At 34.9% G+C, this 23,317-nt stretch overlaps 1 protein-coding gene and 1 non-coding gene across 2 annotated transcripts in view; both read right to left on the reverse strand.

The window, feature by feature from the left end:
• The window catches only part of GPR158 (G protein-coupled receptor 158), a 450,005-nt gene that overhangs the window by 45,670 nt on the left and 381,018 nt on the right, over positions 1 to 23,317 (reverse strand). Inside the window, exon 6 of the mRNA XM_027592170.2 lies at positions 22,275 to 22,384. Coding sequence (XP_027447971.2) covers positions 22,275 to 22,384 — 110 coding nt within the window. The remainder of the gene's footprint in view (positions 1 to 22,274; positions 22,385 to 23,317) is intronic.
• Positions 14,903 to 15,009, reverse strand: LOC113923214. The gene has a single exon (XR_003520220.1). It is a non-coding gene; the product is annotated as a U6 spliceosomal RNA (small nuclear RNA).

The following is a 23,317-nucleotide window of genomic DNA, read 5'->3' on the forward strand; positions in this document are numbered from 1 at the left end:
AGAACACTCAACCCAACAATAGCAGATTACACATTTTTCTCAAGTGCAGAGAGAACATTCTTCAAGAGAGATACAAATCAGGCCACAAAACAAGTCATAATAAATTGAAAAAATTAAAATCATACAAAGTATCTTCTCTGACCACAGTGGATTGACATTAGAAATCAGTAACAGAAGGAAATCTAAAAAAATTAACAAATACGTGGAAATTAAATGGCACATTCTTAAACAACCAATCAGTTAAACAAGAAATCACATAAGAAATTAGAAAATAATCTGAGATAAATCAAAATGAAAACAACATACCAAAGCTTATGAGTTTTAGCAAATGCAATGTTTAGAGGGAAATTTATAACTGCTAACGCCTGTATTCAACAGAGAAGAAATATATCAAATCAATAACCTTCCACTGTAAGAAATTAGAAAATAAAAAGCAAACTAAATCCAAAGAAAGCTGAGGGAAGGAAATAATAAATATTAGAGTGGAATAAGATGAAATGAGTAATAGAAAAACAATAGAGACAATAAGCAAACCACAGTTGGTTCTTTAAAAGGATAAACAAAATTGACAAACTTTTAGTTACTCTGACAAGGAAAAGAGGGAAAAATTCATATTACTAGAATCAGGAACGCAAGAGAAGACATTACTAGCAACTTTACAGAATTAAAAGGATTATAAGAGAATACTATGAACAGCTGTATACCAAAAAAATTAGATAACCTAAATGGAATGGACTAATTCCTAGAAACACACAAATTGCCTACACTGACTCAAGAAGAAGTCGGATATCTCCAAAGACCTGTAATAAGCAAAGAGATTGAACCAATAATTGAAAGCTTTTCAGTAAAAAAAAAAAAAAAAAGATCAGGACCAGATGGCTTCACCAGTGAATTCTACCAAATATTTAAAGAAGAATTAACACCAATTCTTCTCAAACTCTTCTAAAAATAGAAGATGAAAAAACACATTTGTAATTATTTTATGAGACCAGCATTACTTTGACTCCAAAGCCAGATAAAAACATCACAATAGGGGTGCCTGGGTGGTTCAGTCCGTTAAGTGTCTGATTCGATTTTGGCTCAAGTCATGATCTCATGGTTGGGAGATCAGGCTCTGCACTGAGAGTGGAGCCTGCTTGGGATTCTTTCTCTCCCTCTCCCCCACTGTCCCCACTTGCATGCTTGCATGCTCTCTCTCTAAATAAATAAAATCTTTAAAAAAAAAGACATCACAAGAAAAAAATTACAGACCAATATCTCTTATGAATAGACATGCAAAATTGCTAAGCAAATTACTAGCAAAACAAATTCAAAAGCATATTAAAGGGTTATATACTATGACCAAGTGGGATTTATCCTGGGAATGCAAAGTGGTCAACACACAAAAATCAATCAATATAATATACCATTTTAATAGAATGAAGAAAAAAACCATACCATATTAATAGAATGAAGAAGAAAATACGACCATCTTAATTTATGCAGAAAAAAGCATTTGACAAAAATCCAACACTCTTTCATGATAACAACATCAATAACTAGCTGTAGAAGGTAACTTCTTCAACTTGATTCTTATCGGGATTTTATGAAAAACTCACAGCTATTATCATACTCAATGGTGAAAAGCCGAAATCTTTCCCCCAAATATCACAAACAAGACAACAATGTTGTTCTCACCACTCTACACATCACTATACCAGAAATTCTAGCCATGGCAATTAGTTGAGAAAAAGAAATAACAGGTATTCATACTGCAACAGAGCTGTCTCGATTAGTAGAGCTATCTCTATTAGTAGATGACATGATCTTAAATATAAAAAACCCTAAAGAATACACACACACACACACACACACACACACAATTTGAGCTAAAAAACGAATTTAGTAAAGTTGTAGGATACAAGTTCAACATATAAAAAATTACTTTTGTTTCTGTATACTAGTGATCCAAAAAAGAACTTGAGTAAACAATTCCATTTATTATATCATGGAAATGAGTAAAATACCCAGGGGTAAATTTAACCAAGGAAGTAAAAGATGTGTATGCTGAAATCTATAAAACAACACTGAAAGAAACTGAAGGAAACCTAAAGAAATGGAAAGACATTCTGTGCTCATGGGATCAGAAGATATAATATTGCTAAGATGGCAATACTTCCTAAATTGATCTACAGATTCAAGTCAGTCCAGAGACTGAAATGCATTCCCTATTAAAATTGCAACTGAGCGGCACCTGGGTGTCTGCCTTCGGCTCAGGTCATGATCTCAGGGTCCTTGGACCCAGCCCTGCATCAGGCTCCCTGCTCAGTGGGGAGTCTGCTTGTCCCTCTCCCTCTGATCCTCCTCCCAGCTTGTGCTCTCTCTCTCTCTGTCTCAAATAAATAAATAAAATCTTAAAAAACAATCCAAATCACTTATTTTCAGAAATGGACAAACTGATACTAAAATTCATATGAAATTGCAAACACTTGAAATAGCCAACCTAGGGGGAAAAAAAAGTGGGAAGACTCACACTTTCTGATTTCAAATGTTATAAAGCTAAACCAAGCAAAACAGTATGGCACTAGCATAAGGATAGATATATAGATCAATGGAATAAAACTGATCATCCAGAAATAAACATTTATTTACATCCATGGTCAACTGATTTTTGACAATGGTGTCAAGACCATTCAATAAGGGATAGTCTTGGGGCGCCTGGGTGGCTTAGTTGTTTAAGTGTTCAACTCTTGTTTTTGGCTCAGGTCATAGAAAACGATACAGCCTCCATGGAGAACAATTTGGTGGGTCCTCGAAATGCTAAACATAGATTTTCCGTGGGACCAAACAATTCCATACCTGTGAGAATTGAAATATAGATTCATACAAAAAAGCCTGTATATGAGTGTTCGTAGTAACATTATCCATAATAGTCAGGAGTGGAAACAACTCATCCATCAAATGATGAATGTATAAGCCAAGTGTAGCATACACACACATACACACACACACACACAATGGAATATCACTTTTTTATAAAAACGCATGAAGTACTGATACATATTACAATTTGGACAAACCTTGAAAATATTATGTGATGGGAAAGAAGCCAGACACAAAGAGTCACATTATTATATGATTCCATTTCTATGAAAATGTCTGGAATAGGTAAATCTGTAGGGACAGAAAGCACATTTGTGATTGTCAGGATTTGGGGAAGGGGTGGTCTGCTCAACAGGCTTAAAGTTTATTTTTGGGGTGATGAAAAATATTCTGGAATTAGATAATGGTAATGGTTGCACAACATTGTGTATGTACTAAAAGCCAAAACTGTACACTTTAAAATGGTTAAAATGATGAATTTTATGTTGTATGGATTTTACCTCAATAAAAAAACATACAATGGTTCTCATTCCTGCAGAAAAGGAGAAAATTCTTCTGTACCTTCCTGAATGTTGCAGCCCTTGTCTATTGTAGTCCCAGGGTATTCTTAGTCATCTGGTTGTTCTTTCCCTCCCCCAGGTGCTGAGGTGAGAAGCACCAGCCTTAAAACCTGGACTTTGCACTAGTTTATTTGCAGTGCGACTATTTTAAACTTATGTACACCATTCCCCTCTCACAAGAGTTCATTCTGCAATCTTAGGCTTGTAAAAAAGATGGAAGAAATTTGATAATCAATATAGCATGGTGGATTCCCTAAATAGAGGTCAATAATACTAATTGACCTAAAATCAGACCTTCTTTCTTTATTTGGCAAAAACACCTGTTTCCTAAACCACATTCCTTTGGAATTGTTTCAATTGTAACAATATTGCAAATAAAGAACATTTCCTAGCAATGGTGTGCTTGTGCTCCAAAGATGTTTAATTTTGAAAAGTTTTGGATAAAATCTTGCAGAAAAAGATTTAAATATAGATACTATTGCTCCTTCTCCACTGTTCTCCCACCCCCAATTTACTACAGAAAGATATTTCAAACAATAAGCAGATGATGAATCATTCTGAAGACGAAGGAGAAGAAATCAGATTATCAAAAGTTAAGAATTACATGCTGTTCCTTTCCTTACATCTAGAGTAAATATAAATTCTATGGCCATTGTCTTCCAAGTACAAGTATAAAAATAGGTTCTGTCCTTGTATTTCAATTACTTAGCACTGATTAATTAGTAGAAATAATTTTTCTAAAGATTTATTTATTCATTTGAGAGAGAGAGAGTGCACCCATGAGGGGAAGGCGCGGCAGAGGGAGAAGGAGAGAGGGAATCCTCAAGCAGGCTCCTGCTGAGTGCAGAGCCTGGCAGGGCTCTATCCCAGGACCCTGAGATCATGACCTGAGCTGAAATTGAGTCACCTGCTTAACCAACTGAGCTACCCAGGTGCGCCAGCAGAAATAATTTTAAGTTAAAATTTCATTCCAAGTTTCAGTGTTTTTAAAATTTAATGTTTTACTATTAATATGACATTTTGGTATTCAAAAACATGATTTTAGACAAACCATAAAAACAAATTTATTACAGATGGTTGTCTAATAGCATCATTACTTAAATGAGCAATTATATTACAGTCTCAAAAGGGAAACATAACACTAATTGTTTTGTAGTTAGAAAATTTTTTAAATGACACCATTTTAATGTTACTATTTAAATTTTGATCTGTTCTTACTTCTAATTCATGACTTAGTTTTGCTGTCTGAAAGAAACAAAACAAAATTTTCCTCTGAAATAGGTTAATCACAGATAAGTATTTCCCCAGGCATATATTAAGGCAAGTTGTTTGAACCTGTTTGCTCTTCAATCATGATTGTTCAAATTGGAATGTGGTAAAAACAGAAAACTTGTTTCTCTTTCTAAGGACAGTTTTAATGATTTTATAAGATCGAATATTCGAGTCTTTCAGTCTCTTTAGCATATATTTAAAGATAAAGAATACTACCAGACCATAGGGGACCACAAAGATGACAAAAATCTTTGCATATAGTTACTCTTTTGTATGTATGATTACTTATAAAAACAAGAAACAAAATTCTCAACGAATAGTTACACATGAACTTATTTAACCTATTTTAGGTGTTAGTCTCATATAAAAGAAATGTTAAACAAAAGAAATTCTAAACAACATAAATAATAAAAAATTAATATAAAAATACTCTAAAATTACTGTTGCATTCACTTTCACCTTAACCCACAGTAAAATACACAAAATATATTAGTTTGCAAGTAGAAGATGCCACCGCAAAAGAAATTCAGATCTGCTACGTGTGTAACAACTGCTCAGTTTATCTGACTAGTAATATTTTTAACATTTTAGATGGCATTAATTATTCTTGAAATATAAGAACTTTCAGTTATTGTCAATGAAACTTTTGGAAATTAATTATAAAGTATAATTGTGATTGCTCTTTGGTTCTTGGGCTGTTTATTTACACTTTGTCTCACTGTTAGATTTAAAACTCTTTGACTTAAACTTTGCAGGTCCCAAAGTCCCTACTGCATCAACTTGCCTATTACAGATCATTTAAGTGTTACACAGTATCACAAAGACCCACCTATTTTTACATGCAATTTGATTCCTCCATTAAAACTATAATATACGATCAAATTAAAAAAGAAAACTATGAGCAAATAAAAAGAAAAAAATGAACACTGCCTAAAAACACTGTTAGCATTTTGGTGAATTTTATTCTCTAGTATTTTTTCTAATGTATATAAAATATTTTATAATATTAGGATTATAATATATAATTTATATGATTTTTAAAATATAATATGGAATTCTGAGCATTGTCATATAACATTCTATATTTATAAATAGCATGATATATGATAGCACATAATCTTTCTTTTTTAAAAGATTTTATTTATTTGACAGAGACACAGCGAGAGAGGGTACACAAGCAGGGGGAGTGGGAGAGGGAGAAGCAGGCTTCCCACCGAGCAGGGAGCCCAATGCGGGGCTCGATCCCAGGACCCTGGGACCATGACCTGAGCCGAAGGCAGACGCCAACGACTGAGCCACCCAGGAGCCCACAAATAATCTTTTTTTTTTTTTAAGATTTTATTTGAGAGAGAGAAAATGAGAGAGAGAGAGAGCATGAGAAGGGGGAGGGTCAGAGGGAGAAGCAGACTCCTTGATGAGCAGGGAGTCAGATGCGGGACTCGATCCTGGCACTCCAGGATCATGACCTGAGCCAAAGGCAGTCGCTTAACCAACTGAACCGCACAGGCACCCAATCTATTAAGCAAATCATTTTTTTTTTATTATAAGCTACACTCTAGTGGACATTTTTTTCTCACTCCTTCAAAGACCCTGAAAGTCTAAGGATGGAAAATAGAAATCTACCGTATTAACTTATATATGTATCCACTGTTACTATCCATACTGGGGAACATTGTTTCATCTCTTTTGTCAGGTTTAGAATGCATTGAAAATTAACTGAAAAAGCAACTGAGAAGATGGGTGGTAGTACAAGGTTAACAAGTTTTAAAGATATGAAGTTTCATATTTTTATATTGCAACAGATGCCAACTTAGGAAAAATCTTCTAGTGACTAAAGAACATAGGAAAAATTTTATCTACGTAAAACCTGGCTATAATATGAAAAAAACTGAGCAACCTTCTGCAGATGGACTCTTCTTAGCAAGTTAAGAAGTATTTGCAATTACAGCCTTCAAGGCCCCCTTTTACATGAGCTTGATCTGTTTGGTTTAGGTGCCCTTCATAACTTCTTTGCTTATATACTTAGGGCCTGCTGTATTGTGTTTTTCTCTCTCCCACGTTCTCAAATCCTCCACAACCACTGACAAACCTCTTTCTTTCATGTCACCTTCCCAGACTGCTTGACTGGATATTACATTTTCTTGCTGACACCTAGAGTGTAATCTATGTTTCTGAATATGTTTGTTCTACCCATTTGCCTGTATTTTAAGAGTATTTATGAAATTCTTGCAGATAAATTTTTGTGTACACCCTTAATTTTTTTCTTTAGATTTCAAAAAATAACTCATTTTTTAAAAAGCTCTTGATACATATTACCAAACATTTCCAGTGGATTGTACCATTTATACTCTGTTCTGCAAAGTATGAGGCTGTCTTACCCCCTGGATACTTAATATTATTGATAGTTATAATGAAAAAAAAACCTTTTCCTGAAATAAATGAAATATTAATCTATAATTTCTCATTGTTTTATTCAATTTTTTTGAATTTAGTTTTATAATTTGTTGAAATTCTTGTAAGTTGAGATGAGACTGTAAGGTAAGTTTTTCTAGACAAAGAGCTAATTTTCAGATGCTTGTTTATTGAATTGGCCATTCTCATTCTATTGTTTTGGAAAGCTTTCTCTCTAAAAGTTTCGTAGTGCTTTCATCTTGCTAAAGCATATCATCTCTTGGGATTATTCCTAGGTATTTCAGGTTTACATGTAAGATTGTGAATAGGAAATTGTCATCATTACCTTCTCCAATTTAAAGGTAAATAGAAAGGTACTGTTTTTCATACAAATCTATACACCTTGCTTACCTTTTCTTGATTGAATTTTATAATTATTTGAAGAATTCTCTTTCAGAGATAGCATTCACATGCTCATAAAATTCTCCATCTTATGGTGTATTTATAAAATTCAGTGGTTTTAGTATATTCATAAAACTGTGCATCATAACCCTTATCTAATTCCAGAACACTTTCATCACCTCAAAAAGAAACCTCATACCCACTAACTGTTACACCCCATTCCTCATTTTCCCCTAGACCCTGGTAACCACAAATCTACTTTCTGTCTCCATAAATTTGTCTATTATGAATGTTTCACAAAATGAAATTATAGACTATGTAGCATGAATCAATACACTTCATACTTTTCCTGATGAGGAATATTCCATTGTATGGATATACCACAGATTGTTTATCCATTCATCAGTTGATATATGGGTATATACCTAGGAGTGGAACTGTTGGGTGATATAGTAACTTTATGTTTAATATTTTGAGGAACGAAACTGTTTCAGAAAATGGCTGTAGCATTTCACAATCCCACCAGCAATGTATGAGGTTTTCAAATTCTCCACATCCTCACCAACACTGTTATTATATGACTCTTTGACTACAGCTATCCTTGTGGGTTTGAAGTGCTATCTCAGTGTGGTCTGATTTTCGTATCTCTAATGACTAATAAAAGTTAAGCATCTTTTCAGTACATACATGCCACTTGTGTATCTTCTTGGAAAATTGTCTATTCAATTCAATTCCCATGTTTAAAGTTGGATTGTTTGTCCTTTAGTTGTTGAGTTGTAATACTTCTTTACATATACTGGATACTAGACCCTTATCAGATATATAATGTACAAATATTTTCTCCTATTCTGCAGATTTTCACTTTTTTTGCTATACAGTTCTTTCATTAAAGTTAAATTTATTTACAGAGAAAGACAAATACCATATGATTTCACCTATATGTGGAATTTAAGAAACAAAACAGATGAACACAGGGGAAGGGAAGGAAAAATAAAATAAGATGAAAACAGAGAGGGAGGCAAATCATAAGAGACTCTTAACTATAGGAAACAAACTGAGGGTTGCTGGAGGCGAGATGGGTGGGGGGATGGGGTAACTGGGTGATGGGCATTAAGGAGGGCACTGGAAGTAATGAGCACTGGGTGTTGTATGCAACTGATGGATCACTAAATTCTACCTCTGAAACTAATAATACACTATATGTTAATTAAACTGAATTTAAATAAAAAATTTTTAAAAGTTAAATTTACACAGAACAAAATCTACAGATCAGTGCACAAATCAATGACTTTTGATGAATGCAACAACTTATGTAACCCACACTTCCATCAATTCAGGAAGTTCCCGTATGCTTGTTTCAGCCAGTCTTCATTGGCATTCACCAAGAGACAACTACCATTCTAATTTTTTCCCCTACAGATTAGTTTTACCTGATTTACATCTGATTTACAGATAAATAGAATTATATAGTAAGAACTGTTCTGTGTCTGCCTTGTTTTGCTTAACATGTTTTTGAGGTTTTTTCATATTATTGTGGATAAGTAGTTTTTTTATTACTCAATAATATGCCTTTGTATGAATTATTGTAATTAGTTTATCCATTTTTCTGTTGATGGACATTGGGTCGGGTCAAGTTTGGGGCTATTATAAAGAAAACCATTGTGATCATTCTTGCACAAGTCTGTGTGGGTATGTTATTATTTATCTTGGGTAAATGTCCAGGAATAGAACTGCTGATCATATAGTAAATGTATATTTAACTTTGTATGAAAATGCCAAACAGTTTTCCAAGTGGCTAAGCCATTTTTCATTTTCACTAACAGTGTATGAGTGTCCCATCTGTTCCACATTCTCACTAACACTGGTGGTGTTAGTCTTTTTAATTTTAGCCATTCCAGTAATAATAAAATGGTATCTCACTGGGATTTTAATTTTAATTTCTTTAATGACTAATAATATTTAGCATATTTTTATGTGCTATTGGACATTTGTGTGTCTTCTTTTATGAAGTGTCTGTTCAATTCTTTTTTATTGTATTGTTTGATTTTTCATAATTTGTAGAACTTTATATATTATGGATAAAGTCCTTTGAAAGATATATATGATGAATATTTTCTCCCACTCTGTAACTTGATTGTTTTGTCCTTTTAAAAAAACAGTTGAGGTATAACTGACAAATAATATTATATTACTTTCAGGTATATAACATAATGATCCAATATTCATATATTATGAAATGATCAACACAGTAAGTCTAGTTAACACCTGTTGCCATTCATAGTTAAAAAATTTTTCTCTTAATGAAGACTTTTAATATCTACTTTCTTAGCAAATTTCAAATATGCGATACAGTATTATTAACCATTGTCACCATGCTGTACATTATATTCCCATGACTTATTTATTTTATACCGTTTGACTCCTTTCACCCATTTGCCCATCCCCCACACCCACCCTCTGGCAACCACCAGTCTGTTCTCTGTATCTATGAGCTTGTTTTTTTTTGTTTGTTTGTTTGTTTTTAGATTCCACATATAAGTGAGATCATACTGTATTGGTGTTTCTCTCTCTGACTTATTTCACTTAACATAATACCCTCCAGGTCCATTCATGTCTCAATGGCAATATTTCATTCTTTTTTATGGCTGAATAATATTCCATTGTCTATATCTACCACCTCTTTTTTATCCATTCATCCATCAGTGGACACTTAGGTTGTTTCCATATCATGGCTATTACAGATAATGACGCAATGAGCATGGGGTACATATATCTTTTCAAGTTTGTGTTTTGTTTTCTTCAGATAAATATCCAGAAGTGGAATTGCTGGACCATATGGTAGTTCTATTTTTAATGTTTTGAGGAATCTCCACACTGTTTTCCATAATGACTGCACCAATTTACCTTCCCACCAACAGTGTAAGAGGGTTCCCTTTTCTCCATATCCTTGCCAACACTTGTTATTTCTTGTTCTTTTTGATAATAGCCATTCTTACAGATGTGAGATATCTCATTGTGGTTCTGATTCAAATTTCACTGATGATTAGATGCTGAGCATCTTTTCATGTGCCTGTTGACTATTTGTATGTCTTCTTTAGAAATATATCTATTCTACCCATTTTAAAATCAGATTTTTTTGTTATTGAGTTTTATGAGTTCTTTATATATTTTGGATATTAACTCCTTATCAGATATATGAATTTCAAATATTTTCTCCCATTCAGTAGGTTGCCTTTTCATTTTGTTGGTCATTTCCTTGGCGGAGCATAAGCTTTTTATTTTGATGCAGTCCCACTTGTTTATTTTTGCTTTTGTTGCCTTTGCTTTTGGAATCAGATTCAAAATCATTGCCAAAACTGACATCAAGGAGCTTACTGCCTATGTTTTCCTCTAAGAGTTTCATGGCTTCAGGTCTTACATTCAAGTCTTTAATCCATTTTGAGTTAATTTTTGTGTATAGTGTAAGATAGTGCTCCAGTTTCATTCTTATGCATGTGGCTGTCCGGTCTTACCAGCACCATTTATTGAAGAGACTATCCTTTCCCCATTGTATATTCTTGCTTCTTTTGTTGTAAATTAATTCACCATATATGAATGGGTTTATTTCTGGATAGTCTTCTATTCCACTGGTCTCTGTTTTGTTGTTGCTGTTGTTGTTGTTTTTAAGTAGGCTCCATGCCCAGCATAGAGCCCAACACAGGGCCTGAACTCATAACCCTGATATCAAGATCTGAGCTAAGACCAAGAGTAGGATGCTCAACCTACTGAGCCACACTGGTGTCCCTCTGTGACTGTTTTCTATGCCAATGCCATACTGTTTTGATGGCTGTAACTCTGTAATATCGTTTGAAATCAGGGAGCATGATGCCTCCAGCTTTGTTCTTTCCATTTGTTTATGTCTTCTTCAATTTCTTTCATCACCGTGTTATAGCTTTCAGTGTACAGGTCTCGGTTACATTTACTCCTAGGTATTTTATTCTTCTTGATGCAATTTTAAATAGAATTGTTTTCTTAATTTCTCTTTGATAGTTTGTTATTAGTATAAAGGAACACAATAGATTTTTGTATATTGGTTTTATATCCTGCAACTTTACTGAATTCATTTATTAGTTCTAACAGATTTTTGGTAGTGTCCTTAGGATTTTCTGTATATATTATGTCATCTGCAAGTTGTGACAGTTTTACTTCTTCCTTTCCAATTTGGATACATTTTATTTCTTTTTCTTGCCTCACTGTTGTAGCTAGGACTTGAAACACTATGTTGAATAAAAGTGATAAAAGTGGGCATCCTTAGGGTGCCTGGGTGGCTCAGTCGGTTAAGCATCTGCCTTCGGTTCAGGTCATGATCCCAGCGTTCTTGCTGGGATCCCTGCTCAGCAGGGAGCCTGCTTCTCCCTCTCTCTCCACTGTTCCCCCTGCTTGTGCTCTCTCTCTCTGTCAAATAAATAAATAAAATCTTAAAAAAAAAAGTGGGCATCTTTGTCTTGTTCCTGATCTTAGAGGAAAAGCTCCCAGCTTTTCACCATTGAGTAGGATGCTAGCTGTGGCCTTGAGATCCTGTATGGCCTTTATTATGTTTAGGTACATTCCCTCTATATCTATTAATGTTCAGAGTTTTTATCATAAATGGAGATATGATTTTTGCCTTCATTCTGTCACCTTATTTTTTATTGAAGTATAGTTGACACACAATGTTCTAATACTTTCAGGTGTACAACATAGTAATTTGAGAATTTCATACATCATGCTATAATCTCTGCAAGTGTAGCTACCATCTGTCATTATGCAATGCTATTACAATATCATAATATATTCCCTATGCTGTACCTTTTATCCCTGTGACTTACTCATTCCATAACTGGAAGCCTGTATCTCCCACTACCCTTCGCTCATTTTGCCCACACTCCCACCCTCATTATTTTGTTACTTTCTTGATTGTATCCTTTGATGCACAAAAGTTTTTCATTTTGTTAAGGTCCAATTTATCTATTTTTTTCTTTTGTTTTGTTTGTGCTTTGGGTTTTTCTCCAAGACTATGAATATTTATGTTTCCTTCTAAGAGTTTTATAGTTTTAGGTCTTACACTTAGGTCTTTGATCAATTTGGAATTAATTTTTGTATATGGTGTATATTTAGAGGTCCAACCTCATTCTTTTGCCTAGAGAAACCTGGTATTGATCTGTGTGTCTCTTCCTATGCCAGTATCATACTGTCTTGATTGCTGTAGTTTTGAAGTAAGTTTTAAAATCAGGAAGTGTGAGTCTTCCAACTTTATTCTTCTTTTTTAAGATTGTTTTGGCTATTCTGGTCCCTTTGCATTTCTGTATGAATTTTAGAACTAGCTTGTCAATTTCTACAAAAAAGTTAGCTGGGATTTTAATAGGAATTAGGCTGATTCAATTTAGGAAATATAGCAATCTGAAAAAACTAAGTTTTCCAAACCATGAATAAGGGATCTTTCCATTTTTTTAGGTTTTCTTTAATTTCATTCCACAGTGTTTTGCAGTCTTCAGAGCACCTTTGTAGTAGTTCTGTTGTTAAACTTATTCTTACATATTTTATTTTTATGTTATTGTAAATGAAAATATCCCCTTAATTTCAGTTTTAGTTTGTTGCTAGTGTGTAAAATACAACTGAGTTTTACATATTGATCTTGTATACTGCACCATTGCTAAACCTCTTTATTACATCTAATAGTTTTTTGGTGGATTCCTTAGGATTTTCACTACAAAAGATCATGTCACCTGCAAATAATTTTACTTCTTTCTCCATCTGTTCTTCCAGGACAACGTAGAATAGAAGTAGCAAGACTGAACATTCTTATCTTGCCCCTAATCTTAGGGGGAAAGACTTCAGTCCTTCATCATTAAGCAGGATGTCAGCGGTGGATTTTTCACAGATAACTTTTATCAGGATGAGGAAGTTCCCTTCCATTCTAGTATGCTGAGTGTTTTTATCATGAGAGTGTGTTGGATTTTTGTCAAATGCTTCTTCTGCATTTGTTGAGATTTGTCCTTTATTATGTTAATATACTCTATTGCATTGATTGATTTTTGTATTCATGGGCTAAATCCCAATTGGTCATGATATATAATTCTTTTTGGTTGCTGGATTCTGTCTGGATTGAGATTTTTATGTCTATATTCATAAGAGATATTGGTCTACAGTTTTGTTTTCTTGTGATATATTTATCTATTTTTGCTATCAGGGTAATACTGACTTCTTTCAATGAATAGGAAATGTTGTCTTATCTATTTTTCAGAACGGTTTGCAAATAATTAGTGTTAATTCTTTAAATTATTGGTATAATTCATCAGTGAAACCATCTAGTACTGGGCTGTATGTGTGGTGGGGGGAGATTTTTGATTATTAATTCAATGTCTTTATTTTTTTCAGATCTATTTAGATTTTCTATATCTTCTTGACTCAGTTTTGGTATTTTGCTTCTATCTAGGAATTTCTAGAACAGTTGTGCTTCCAGTATTAAGTTCCTTATTAGTTCAAATCCAGTTTTTTGGACTGGACACATGTGAATTCTGTGTGATGTGCATGATGGTAACTAGAGGCCAGGTGAGCCAATGGCATGTTAGAAGGTATTACACAGGTAATACTATCTAAAATCACAAGCTTAACATGAGTCCATGTCCTATAAATAGGACCTAAAAACTCCAAATGTTTATGTATCCAAGAACAGAACTTCAAAATATATGAAGCAAAAACTGAAAGAACTACAAGGAGAAACAGGCAAATATGAAATTTCCAACTATTCTCTCAATTGAACAAGTAGAGATAAATTAATAAGGATATAAAAAACTTGAACAAAATTATTGAACAACCACAAAACCACAGAATACAAGTGCCCATGGAACACTTTCCAAGATAGATTATATTCTGGGCCATAAAATGAGTTTTTAAATTTAAGAGGATTCAAGTCATACAAGGTATGTGCTCTGACTACAACAGAATTAAATTAGAAATCAAAAACAAAGATTTTCGGAAAATCCCTCAAATATTTGGACACTAAATAATACTTCTAAATAATCTGTGGGTCAAAGAGTAATTCAAATTAGAAATTATTTTGAACTGAATGAAAATGTAAACATAACTCAGGTATTCTGGACTGGATACATGTAAATGCTAAGTGACGGGCAACAGAGTAACTGGAAGCCAGGGGAACTGGTGGTGCAACAGAAAGGACACAGGTGTGTCCATCCAATAACTCAAGCCAAGCCATTGCCTCTGGGTCCTGACAACAGCAGTGAGGGCGGCAGTAAAGGGCTTGCAAAAGCAGACTGTCTCACTGTGGCTGGCCTGCCTTTCCTTCCTTCCTTCCACCCTCCCTCCCTCCCTCCTTCCTTCCTTCCTACCTTCCTTTCTGTTTAAGTTAATATATTTATTACAGCAGGTCTTTATTCAAAAATATGGAACACTTCACGAATCTGCGTGTCATCCTTGTGCAGGGGCTGTGCTAACCTTTTTTGTGTCATCCCAATTTTAGTATATGAGCTGCTGAAGTGAGCACTCACTGTGGCCTTTAAAGCCTGGCTGCCCTTCTTTTTGCTACATGAATGAATGAATTTCATTTCCCACTTATTCTCTTATATCTACTTCACATGAGGAAAAGAAATATTTCCACTTGAGGGCATAGAGGATTTGTTAGTTTCTAATGAAGAACATTAGGATAAAGTATTTATCAACTATAGTCTGAGAAGTACTAATTCTGAATTACCAGATGGGTTTTTATTCATAATTTTAACGTTGATTAACACACACACACACACACACACACACACGTATGCACACATAGACAAGTCCATACAATCCAGGCAATAAAAAAAACCCCATGTTTCTGATGTGCCACACAGCCCCTAAACTATATATTCTAATTCAAACCTATTTCCAGAAATCTTGACATAAAATGTTGATGCTGTGACTAGAAACTGGAGCATGTATATATATATATTGCAAAAACAAAAAGAGAAGTTTAATATTGAAAAGCTCTGAGTTTAGATGTTATAAAATAAAGTGTATTTCAAAATTATGTGTCACAAAAAAATCAAGTAGGACATCTGATGTCAGACAAAATAAGTAAAGTTTTAAGTCTCTTCCGTTTTCTGAGTGGGATACATTCCCATTTTATTCCTAATATTTAATACATTCTGAAAAGTAGAACAATTAAAAATGAATTTTACTTTTATTTCTAATTGCATTAAAAAAAGTTACTCATTGATGTTTTAAAGGTCCTATATGAATATAGACCTCTAGTTAATAAAAGACATCTTTTATCAATAAGCTTATATTTCCCAAATCTTTTACTTCCTATAAGTAGATTAAATTGAACATATTAATTCATAAATGAAGCTATTCAAGCCAGCATCATTTAATTAGCTTCTGAAAGTGACAAGAATAAACCAACATAATTAACAATATTTAGGTCATTCAGCTGGGGTCCTACAGGAAGCTAGATAGGGCAGTGTGAAGTCATTAGAAGGGGCAGGGTGGGAAGGAATGAGCAGAGGGAATTGTCTTATTCTCTAGTTAGTCAAAGATTTTATATCAAAAAGTAATTCATTGGAGCTTAGGAGATTCTGTTTTCATGGTTTCTGGGGAGCCATCCATAAGGACTGGCTGTACGCAAAGTCCCATAGGACTCAGACTCAGGCAGCTCCAGACAGATTATGAGTATGCCAACAAAGGGGAGATGAGTACAGGAAGGAGAAGTGACAGGGCACAATATGCTAATTTCTCAGGTTTCAAGGGCCTCTCTTCTTCTAGGTCCTTCCAAGCGTATGAATGATCAGAATGACAGAAATGAAGAGCCTGCAAAACTAAGGTGTGTAACTACACACTTTCTGAAAGTTAATTAGAATCAGGATAGCACACAAATAGTTCTGTGCAGTAGCATGAGTTGTTATGGTATACTATAACTTACTTGCTACCTATTGACAAAGATTCTCTCCTTAATCAAACTTTAGCCAGGCTCCTCTGAGTCTTCTGCTCGACTGGGCCCAACCTTTGGACTTCCCTTGTCTTTGCATTGCCCAATTGTAGCAAAAATCTTACTAAGTCAGCTTAGTGAGAATCTCCCACCCTTGATATCTGAGACCACAACCGCCTGCCTTTCTCAAGACTCCTGTCAAGTTGGTTTAGCCAGAAATTCTCCTTTGCCTCTGATGCTTTCTCTTAGTAGTATTTCATCCACTGAACCACACCCTGCTCCTTAACTATAAATCCCGTTTCCTTTATGTATTCTGAGTTGAACCTAATCTCTCTCCCTAGCTGTAAAATCCCATGTTGTTGTGCCCCTGAATAAAGTCTGTCTTACCATTCTTTAACAAGTGTCAGAATAATTTTTTTTCATTAACAATGTCGGAATAGTACCCTGACAGGGAAAGAGAGCTTCCTCAGAAGCTTATGAATGAGTCTCTTTTCTCTGGGACAATATGGTTCTTAAGAAATGTCACTATGAGTAATTCTTCACTTGAAGGTATTCTACATCCAGATCGCCAGCCAGAAAAGATGATCAATCACAGTGAGCTCAGCAGAAGGGAGGACCTGAAATCCCCATCATTACCAGCATCCATATGGCAAACTCTTCCTATTTCCTAGTCAAAATGTAATGTCCATGGCTACATGGTCAAAGGAAGTGTTCTTGGAATGTTATCTTGGCTGAGGTAGGCAACCGGCTAAAACCGTTTTGAAACTGTTCCATGTTCAAACCCCTATGGGCCATGATTTGGGACCTTAAACAACATTCATCTGTGAGCTGGGGTAAATGCAAGATTTTTAGAAGAATCTGTGTACGCCCACAGGCATTTTGCTCAGCCACCTAAGAACAAAGGTTGTTATTTTATTATTATTATTATTTTTTGGCTTTCATAAATGAAGGCTAACCAACACTTTGCTAAGGCAGATGGTTCTGCAGCTAAGAGACAGTCTAATTTGCCTGAGTCTCTATCTCAAATTGCCTTCCAGCCAGTGGTTATCATAAGTTAAGCTAAAGAAGGCAACCTTCATTTTGTTATGAGTTCTTGGCTTCTCTAGACAGTCCTTACTTGCTTTTCTTTTGTTCTTTCAAAAATTTAAGGTATCTTAGTGTATTTTATGTATCCTTATAAAGAATACATAAAATAAATAAATATAGGTAACTTCCAGTCACTTTTTAAAATTTAGGAGGAAACAACCAAAAAAAAAAATAAAACACAAAACCTTCCCACAAAGTGTAAATATTTGGTGCTAATGAGCACAGTAGAGAAAACTGCTATGTATTGTGTTCTATCTAGAGCAAGGAGTACTGAATAATGTATGAAATGAAAATTCCTAGTCCAGAGCCAGAAGAAGGCTTTTTCACAGCTTGCTTAAATATTCATTTTAAAATATAGTACAAAAAAGTCTTTTGTTTTTTTCTTGATTAGCCTTGGAAAAAGGAAAAAGGCAATTTGTTTTCGAAACCATATTACAGGGAATAGGAAAATGTTCTTTTAGCATTGAGTTTCTTAATCTCTCTCCACCCCCTTTCATTTAAAACATTTCCTCATTTTGCCTCCTGAAAATACACTGGGCTTTTCTGAACCTTGGGATATTGCCTTACCAAATTTCTTCAAACAAACAAACCTAGCTTAGCAAGTATTCTGTGAACCCACACAACAACACAAAGAACTGGATGTTCTTTTAGATCTGTCCTGTATCATTCATGTCCCAAGTCAAACTTCTGTATGGTTACTGAAGCAAAATCTTTACAAATAAACTTCTTCATTTTTCCTACTTCAGCTCTATTTTCTCTTTGATCCATATCAAGAGAGCTAAAACCTGTACCATTCTTCCTTCTTTCTCCAAAAAGGAAAAAGTTTCAGGTTCAAGTAAATTGCCATGCATGAATGGCCTGCCAATGAGGTGGGGCAGTGGGACTGGCTTGCCCTAGGGTAGAGGTAACAAAGGGACCCATTTGCCTGTAGAGAACTTAGGGCAATAATAAAGACTACTAAAAGTTGATTGGCTTTTTATCACCATCATGTGATAGTGATTCTAAATGTCAGTGATAAAAGACTCCTCTGTGAAGAGGCAAACCACTCTCACCCTGCCCCCAACTTGTTACACCCTTATATTGCACTGTTAATAAACACAAGACTCTTTTGCAATTTTCCTTTGGATTGGCATGGTAGTCTCTGACTGTATAATTCTCAAATACAGGGAGAGACCACTAAATTAAAAAGTGGAAGATTTGGTAAAAGTGAATGAAACCTTTAAGATCCCTCCCAGGCTAATAGTATCATTTCTGTGACAGCGTGAGATCCTGTTCCTTTTTCATATTTGCGCCAAGTTTTCAGGGCTACTGGAATTCTGTAAACACTACCATCAATCAGTGAGAAGCCAGGAGATGGAGAAAGAAATGTTCCATAATTTTACTAAGCCTTGAGGGAAGTAACGGAAATAAAAACAAAAACTCAAGTCTTTCTTGCCGTCCTGTTCTCAAGGGATGTTAACAGTCACTTTATGTATCTGTACTGATAATTTCCTTAGAATTTTTTGCCTAGAGAGGTAGGATTTACTTTTTGAAAAAAATCTTGGGATTACAAAAATGAAGTTTCTATGAAAATGCTATATGGCATTCGCCATGCTATCTTGATCCCTCAGTCTATCTTGGGTCAGGCCTAGTTCCATGCCTTTCTCCCTATTTTTCCAATGAATTTCCTTATCGCTTAATTCAGCCATAGTAACCCCATTCCCTTGATATCTTTACCCATATTCCAGTCATGTTTAGCCTTTACAACAACTTTACAGGTGAGGTGAGAAAACTGATTTTCAGATGTTAAAATAATTTATTCTTGGTTGTATAAATAGTTAATGGCAGAACTAAAATTTGAATTTGGATTTGTTAGGATTTATGCCTTTCCTCTTTTTAAATTTTTTTAAAGATTGTTTTTTATTTACTTATTTGAGAGAGAGAGACAGTAAGCAAGAGCACACAAGCTCAGGGAGAAGGAGAGGGAGAAGCAGAATCCCTGTTGAGGAAGGAGCCCAACACAGGGCTTGATCCCAGGACCCTGAGATCATGACCTGAGCCGAAGGCAGATGCTCAACCAACCAAGCCACCCGGGAGCCCCTTTATGTTTTTCCTCTTTATCATGTTACTACCAAATCTTAGAAGTCCACATGTTACTTGAATCTAAAAGATACCAACCAAAGACACCCATGGCAGCTGCATTCACCATAACCATCCACCCATTCATTCACTTATCAAATACCTAAATATATAAACATAGGCACATGCACAACTCAGAACGGGGAACAAGAAACTGGTTCAGCTAGTCACTTCCAGTGGGTTATTTACATTCCTCTGGGATGCTAACTGTTCAGTTTTATAGACTGAAACAATATCGGAATCAGTTAAATTTAAGCAATATAAAAAAACATAATATAATATAAAGCCATATGGTTCAGACAGGATAAGAAAAATTCAGCTCATTAAGTTAGAAACAGTTTCTACTTGATTTAAACCTTCAGTGGTAACTCTTCACTACAATGACTTCTAAAGACATAGAAAAATAGCTTTAAGTCCAGTCTTTGAAATAAACTAAAGAATGATGGAATAGTTTCTCAAATTCCAATCATTTGCATACCACAGTCAAGATTTCTGCCTATGTCTGTGTACTAGCTATATATTCTTTAAATCAATTTCTATTTAAAATATTTTTAAGGAAACTTTATATTGCTACTTTAAATGAAAAACTGATAATATAGAAATAGAAAGTAACTATAGAAATACAGTGAGATGGTCATTAAGTTTATCAAGGTAGCATTGCAATGGAAAGCTCTGAGCCTGAAACTTGATCTGCTCTTTGTTGCAAAGAGAGATTAGCAAGTGTTTAGCAGGTGTTAGAGACCTACTAGTTCCACACTAATTTTTCTCTTGGAAATAATCAGAAGGATGGAAAGAGCTTCTGAATGGAAGTAATTTTCTCATGACATGATTCAGTGCTATTTAATACTGTGTTTGCATCCCACCAAACAGCTTCTTGCAGACCACAGAGTTATATGTTTTAGAAATGTGGGGACATCCAGGGAGTCAGGGGACTATGAATGCATTATGTGTGGAGAGAACTGTTGGAAACAGCTTCTAAGTCTGTATCTGACATTTTTATTCATTCAATCATCAACTAATATGTACTAAACACCTACCATGTATCAGTCATTGTGCTAAGGGCTGGGGATTCAATGGTAAGACCCTCACTTCAATAAGAAAGTAAATTAGGTAAAAAAAGAAGAAGATAATTAAACAAACTGTGTTATATAATAGAGGACCCAAGAGATGCTAAGTGCTAGACTCATAGGGAGAGGGATCATTTTTTAAATCTCAAGAGGTCACCCATTCTCTCAGGAATTCTAGAAGGCTTATTGTCTGTTATAGGCTGCTAGTGATTACTCATTTCCTTTGGTGAGCATCAGTTGAAAATAGCTATCATATAAGGAACGGAAACCGGAAGATACTTGAAGACTACAGGGATATAATAGCAAAGTGTGCTGTGATGTGGAAAGAATAAAATGAATGTCAGAAAGAACATTAGAGATTGGTCTAATCTTTTCCTTTCATAGGATATAGAAGCCTACGATTTCCTAGAGTTAGAGGCTGAAATGAGATTTAACCTGGATCTCCTGACATCCAGTCCAATGTTCTTTGTACTATAGGACATACGTAAGAAAGGAATCTTGAGAGGTAAGGATATTTATGTTTATTCCAAAAAGATACTCTGGAGCATTCCCAGTAAATAAGTACCAGTGAAACAAAACAAACAAAACAAAACAAGAACCCAAAAAAAGAAATCAAGATTCTTGTGTAGTAGACAGTAAAATGATCACATTTTAAGAAAGATTGAAAGGGGAATATTTAAAGACAAATATAACACATATTATGGCTCTAAGATAAACTGTTGTCTGAGCCATATTAAAATACTTTTATTGAGAAACACTTAATGATCATATTAGCATGGAAATATGAATGGCTTACTATGGTTATAAAAACAACTTTAAAGCTAAGCAGCATAAAGGGTTTCCTCTATAGAGCTGCAGTTTTATCATGAGGGAGAAATTACATTCTCTCTCCAGTGGTCTTTGGTATCACTGCATTGAGAGAGCTTGGAAAGAGGACGCAAGGGAAAGCCCTTTGTGGACAGGTAATGTACTATATGCCTCTTTGTTCCTCAAACTTATCATATACATTAAGAAAAGTAGGTGGTTTTGAAAGTATAAGAGCATTTACCCCATTATCTAATTTACACTACAGCACACTGGTTAAGGAGGAAAGTCAAGAACATTATGTTTTTGAACTTCACCCATTGACCATCAGCAGGATTACCCTGGGGCATGTAATTCATGAATGAAGAACAGTAGTCTCTGTCAAGTCAGCGGACTGCTGAATTCTACTATATAAGGATTCTTTGGGAGCTCTGGACCTGGATTTTTAGCTGTATCATCTTTGTATTCTTTCCTGTTCTTAGCTAATAAATACTCTCTTGAATTCATTCTAAACTATTTTTTTATTCAGAATTAAGTTTTCCATACCCAATGGCACATTTTATTGAAATATGTTGTTCAAATTCAGTTGTATTAAAGATTTCCCTAGAGAATCCTAATGATACTGCCTTGAAAATGAAAAAAAAAAGTGTATTGTCTTGCCGTCTAAATTCTTGAAATTAAACCATTTAAGTGGCTGACCCAGCTTGCAATTACATGCTAAGCCAAATACTTTGATCCTATCATGGGAATGAAAACTAGTGAAATAGAATATACCTGTGAAGCTTGAGAGTGACAGTTCCATAAACAGTAGCAAAACCGAGAAGACGGACCCATCTGAGGAGAATACAGCGAAAAGTGCTTGGCTCAAAGTACAAAATAACAACCTGTGGGATGAGAACAGAAAGAAAGAGACCTTCAGGATCAACTGATGACCCACAGACTAAAATCGATATTTCATATATGAATTTTGACATAAGCACACATCCTTTTAAATTACACTTTAAAATATTTTGATCATTCATGGTCCAAATCAAAAGACTACAGTCTCCCTATTGCTTTCAAATCAAAGCTAAGTTCTTTGATTCTGACTCTCAGGAGTTTCTATCAATTGTCTCTAAGCCTTTGGCACATTCAAACTTAACTCTCTTTATTTCCCCAGATAGGCCAGCCAGGCTGTCCTCCATTGCCATACTCCACTGGAGCCTCGCTGATTCCCACCTCCATACTTCCAGCAGTACCCTTCCCCTGTCTGAACCAGCCCTGAGAGGATCATCCTGTATCGTACTTCCCAGTCAATCCACCACTTAGTACCTGGCTCAGTCGCCTCACTAACTCTTCTCTTCTCACTCCAGAGTTCTCACTGAGCAAATATTAATTAAACATTTACCATGAGCCAGATACTATACTAGATACTGTAGATACAAAGGCCAATAAGAGAAGAGAGACCTGTAAACGAGGAATTGCATTAAAGTAGCAAAAGTGCTGTGATAAACATCTGGCAGGTTCATTGGGACCCAAGGAACAAGTGGTCAATTCTGGGCGGGGGTGGGGGCAGTCAAAAGGCATGTGCAAGGCACTGTATGTGTTACCTTTCATATGCTATTGGTGGTTTTGAACAAGCCCTCATAAAACAGGAATAGGTTTGGCCCTGCTCAAGAAATCTAAAGAATAAATGTTGTTGAAGACTGTAGACTTTTACTCTTATGCTGGAGCGGCAGGCCTAAACTGATTTTTCTGAAAAGAAGGTCATCATAACAGAAAAATATACTCACTCCTAAAACTCTATTATTTTAGGTTTTTTTTTTTAAATCCCAAAG

This window comes from Zalophus californianus, chromosome 9 (genome assembly GCF_009762305.2).
Source record: "Zalophus californianus isolate mZalCal1 chromosome 9, mZalCal1.pri.v2, whole genome shotgun sequence".
NCBI lineage: Eukaryota > Metazoa > Chordata > Mammalia > Carnivora > Otariidae > Zalophus > Zalophus californianus.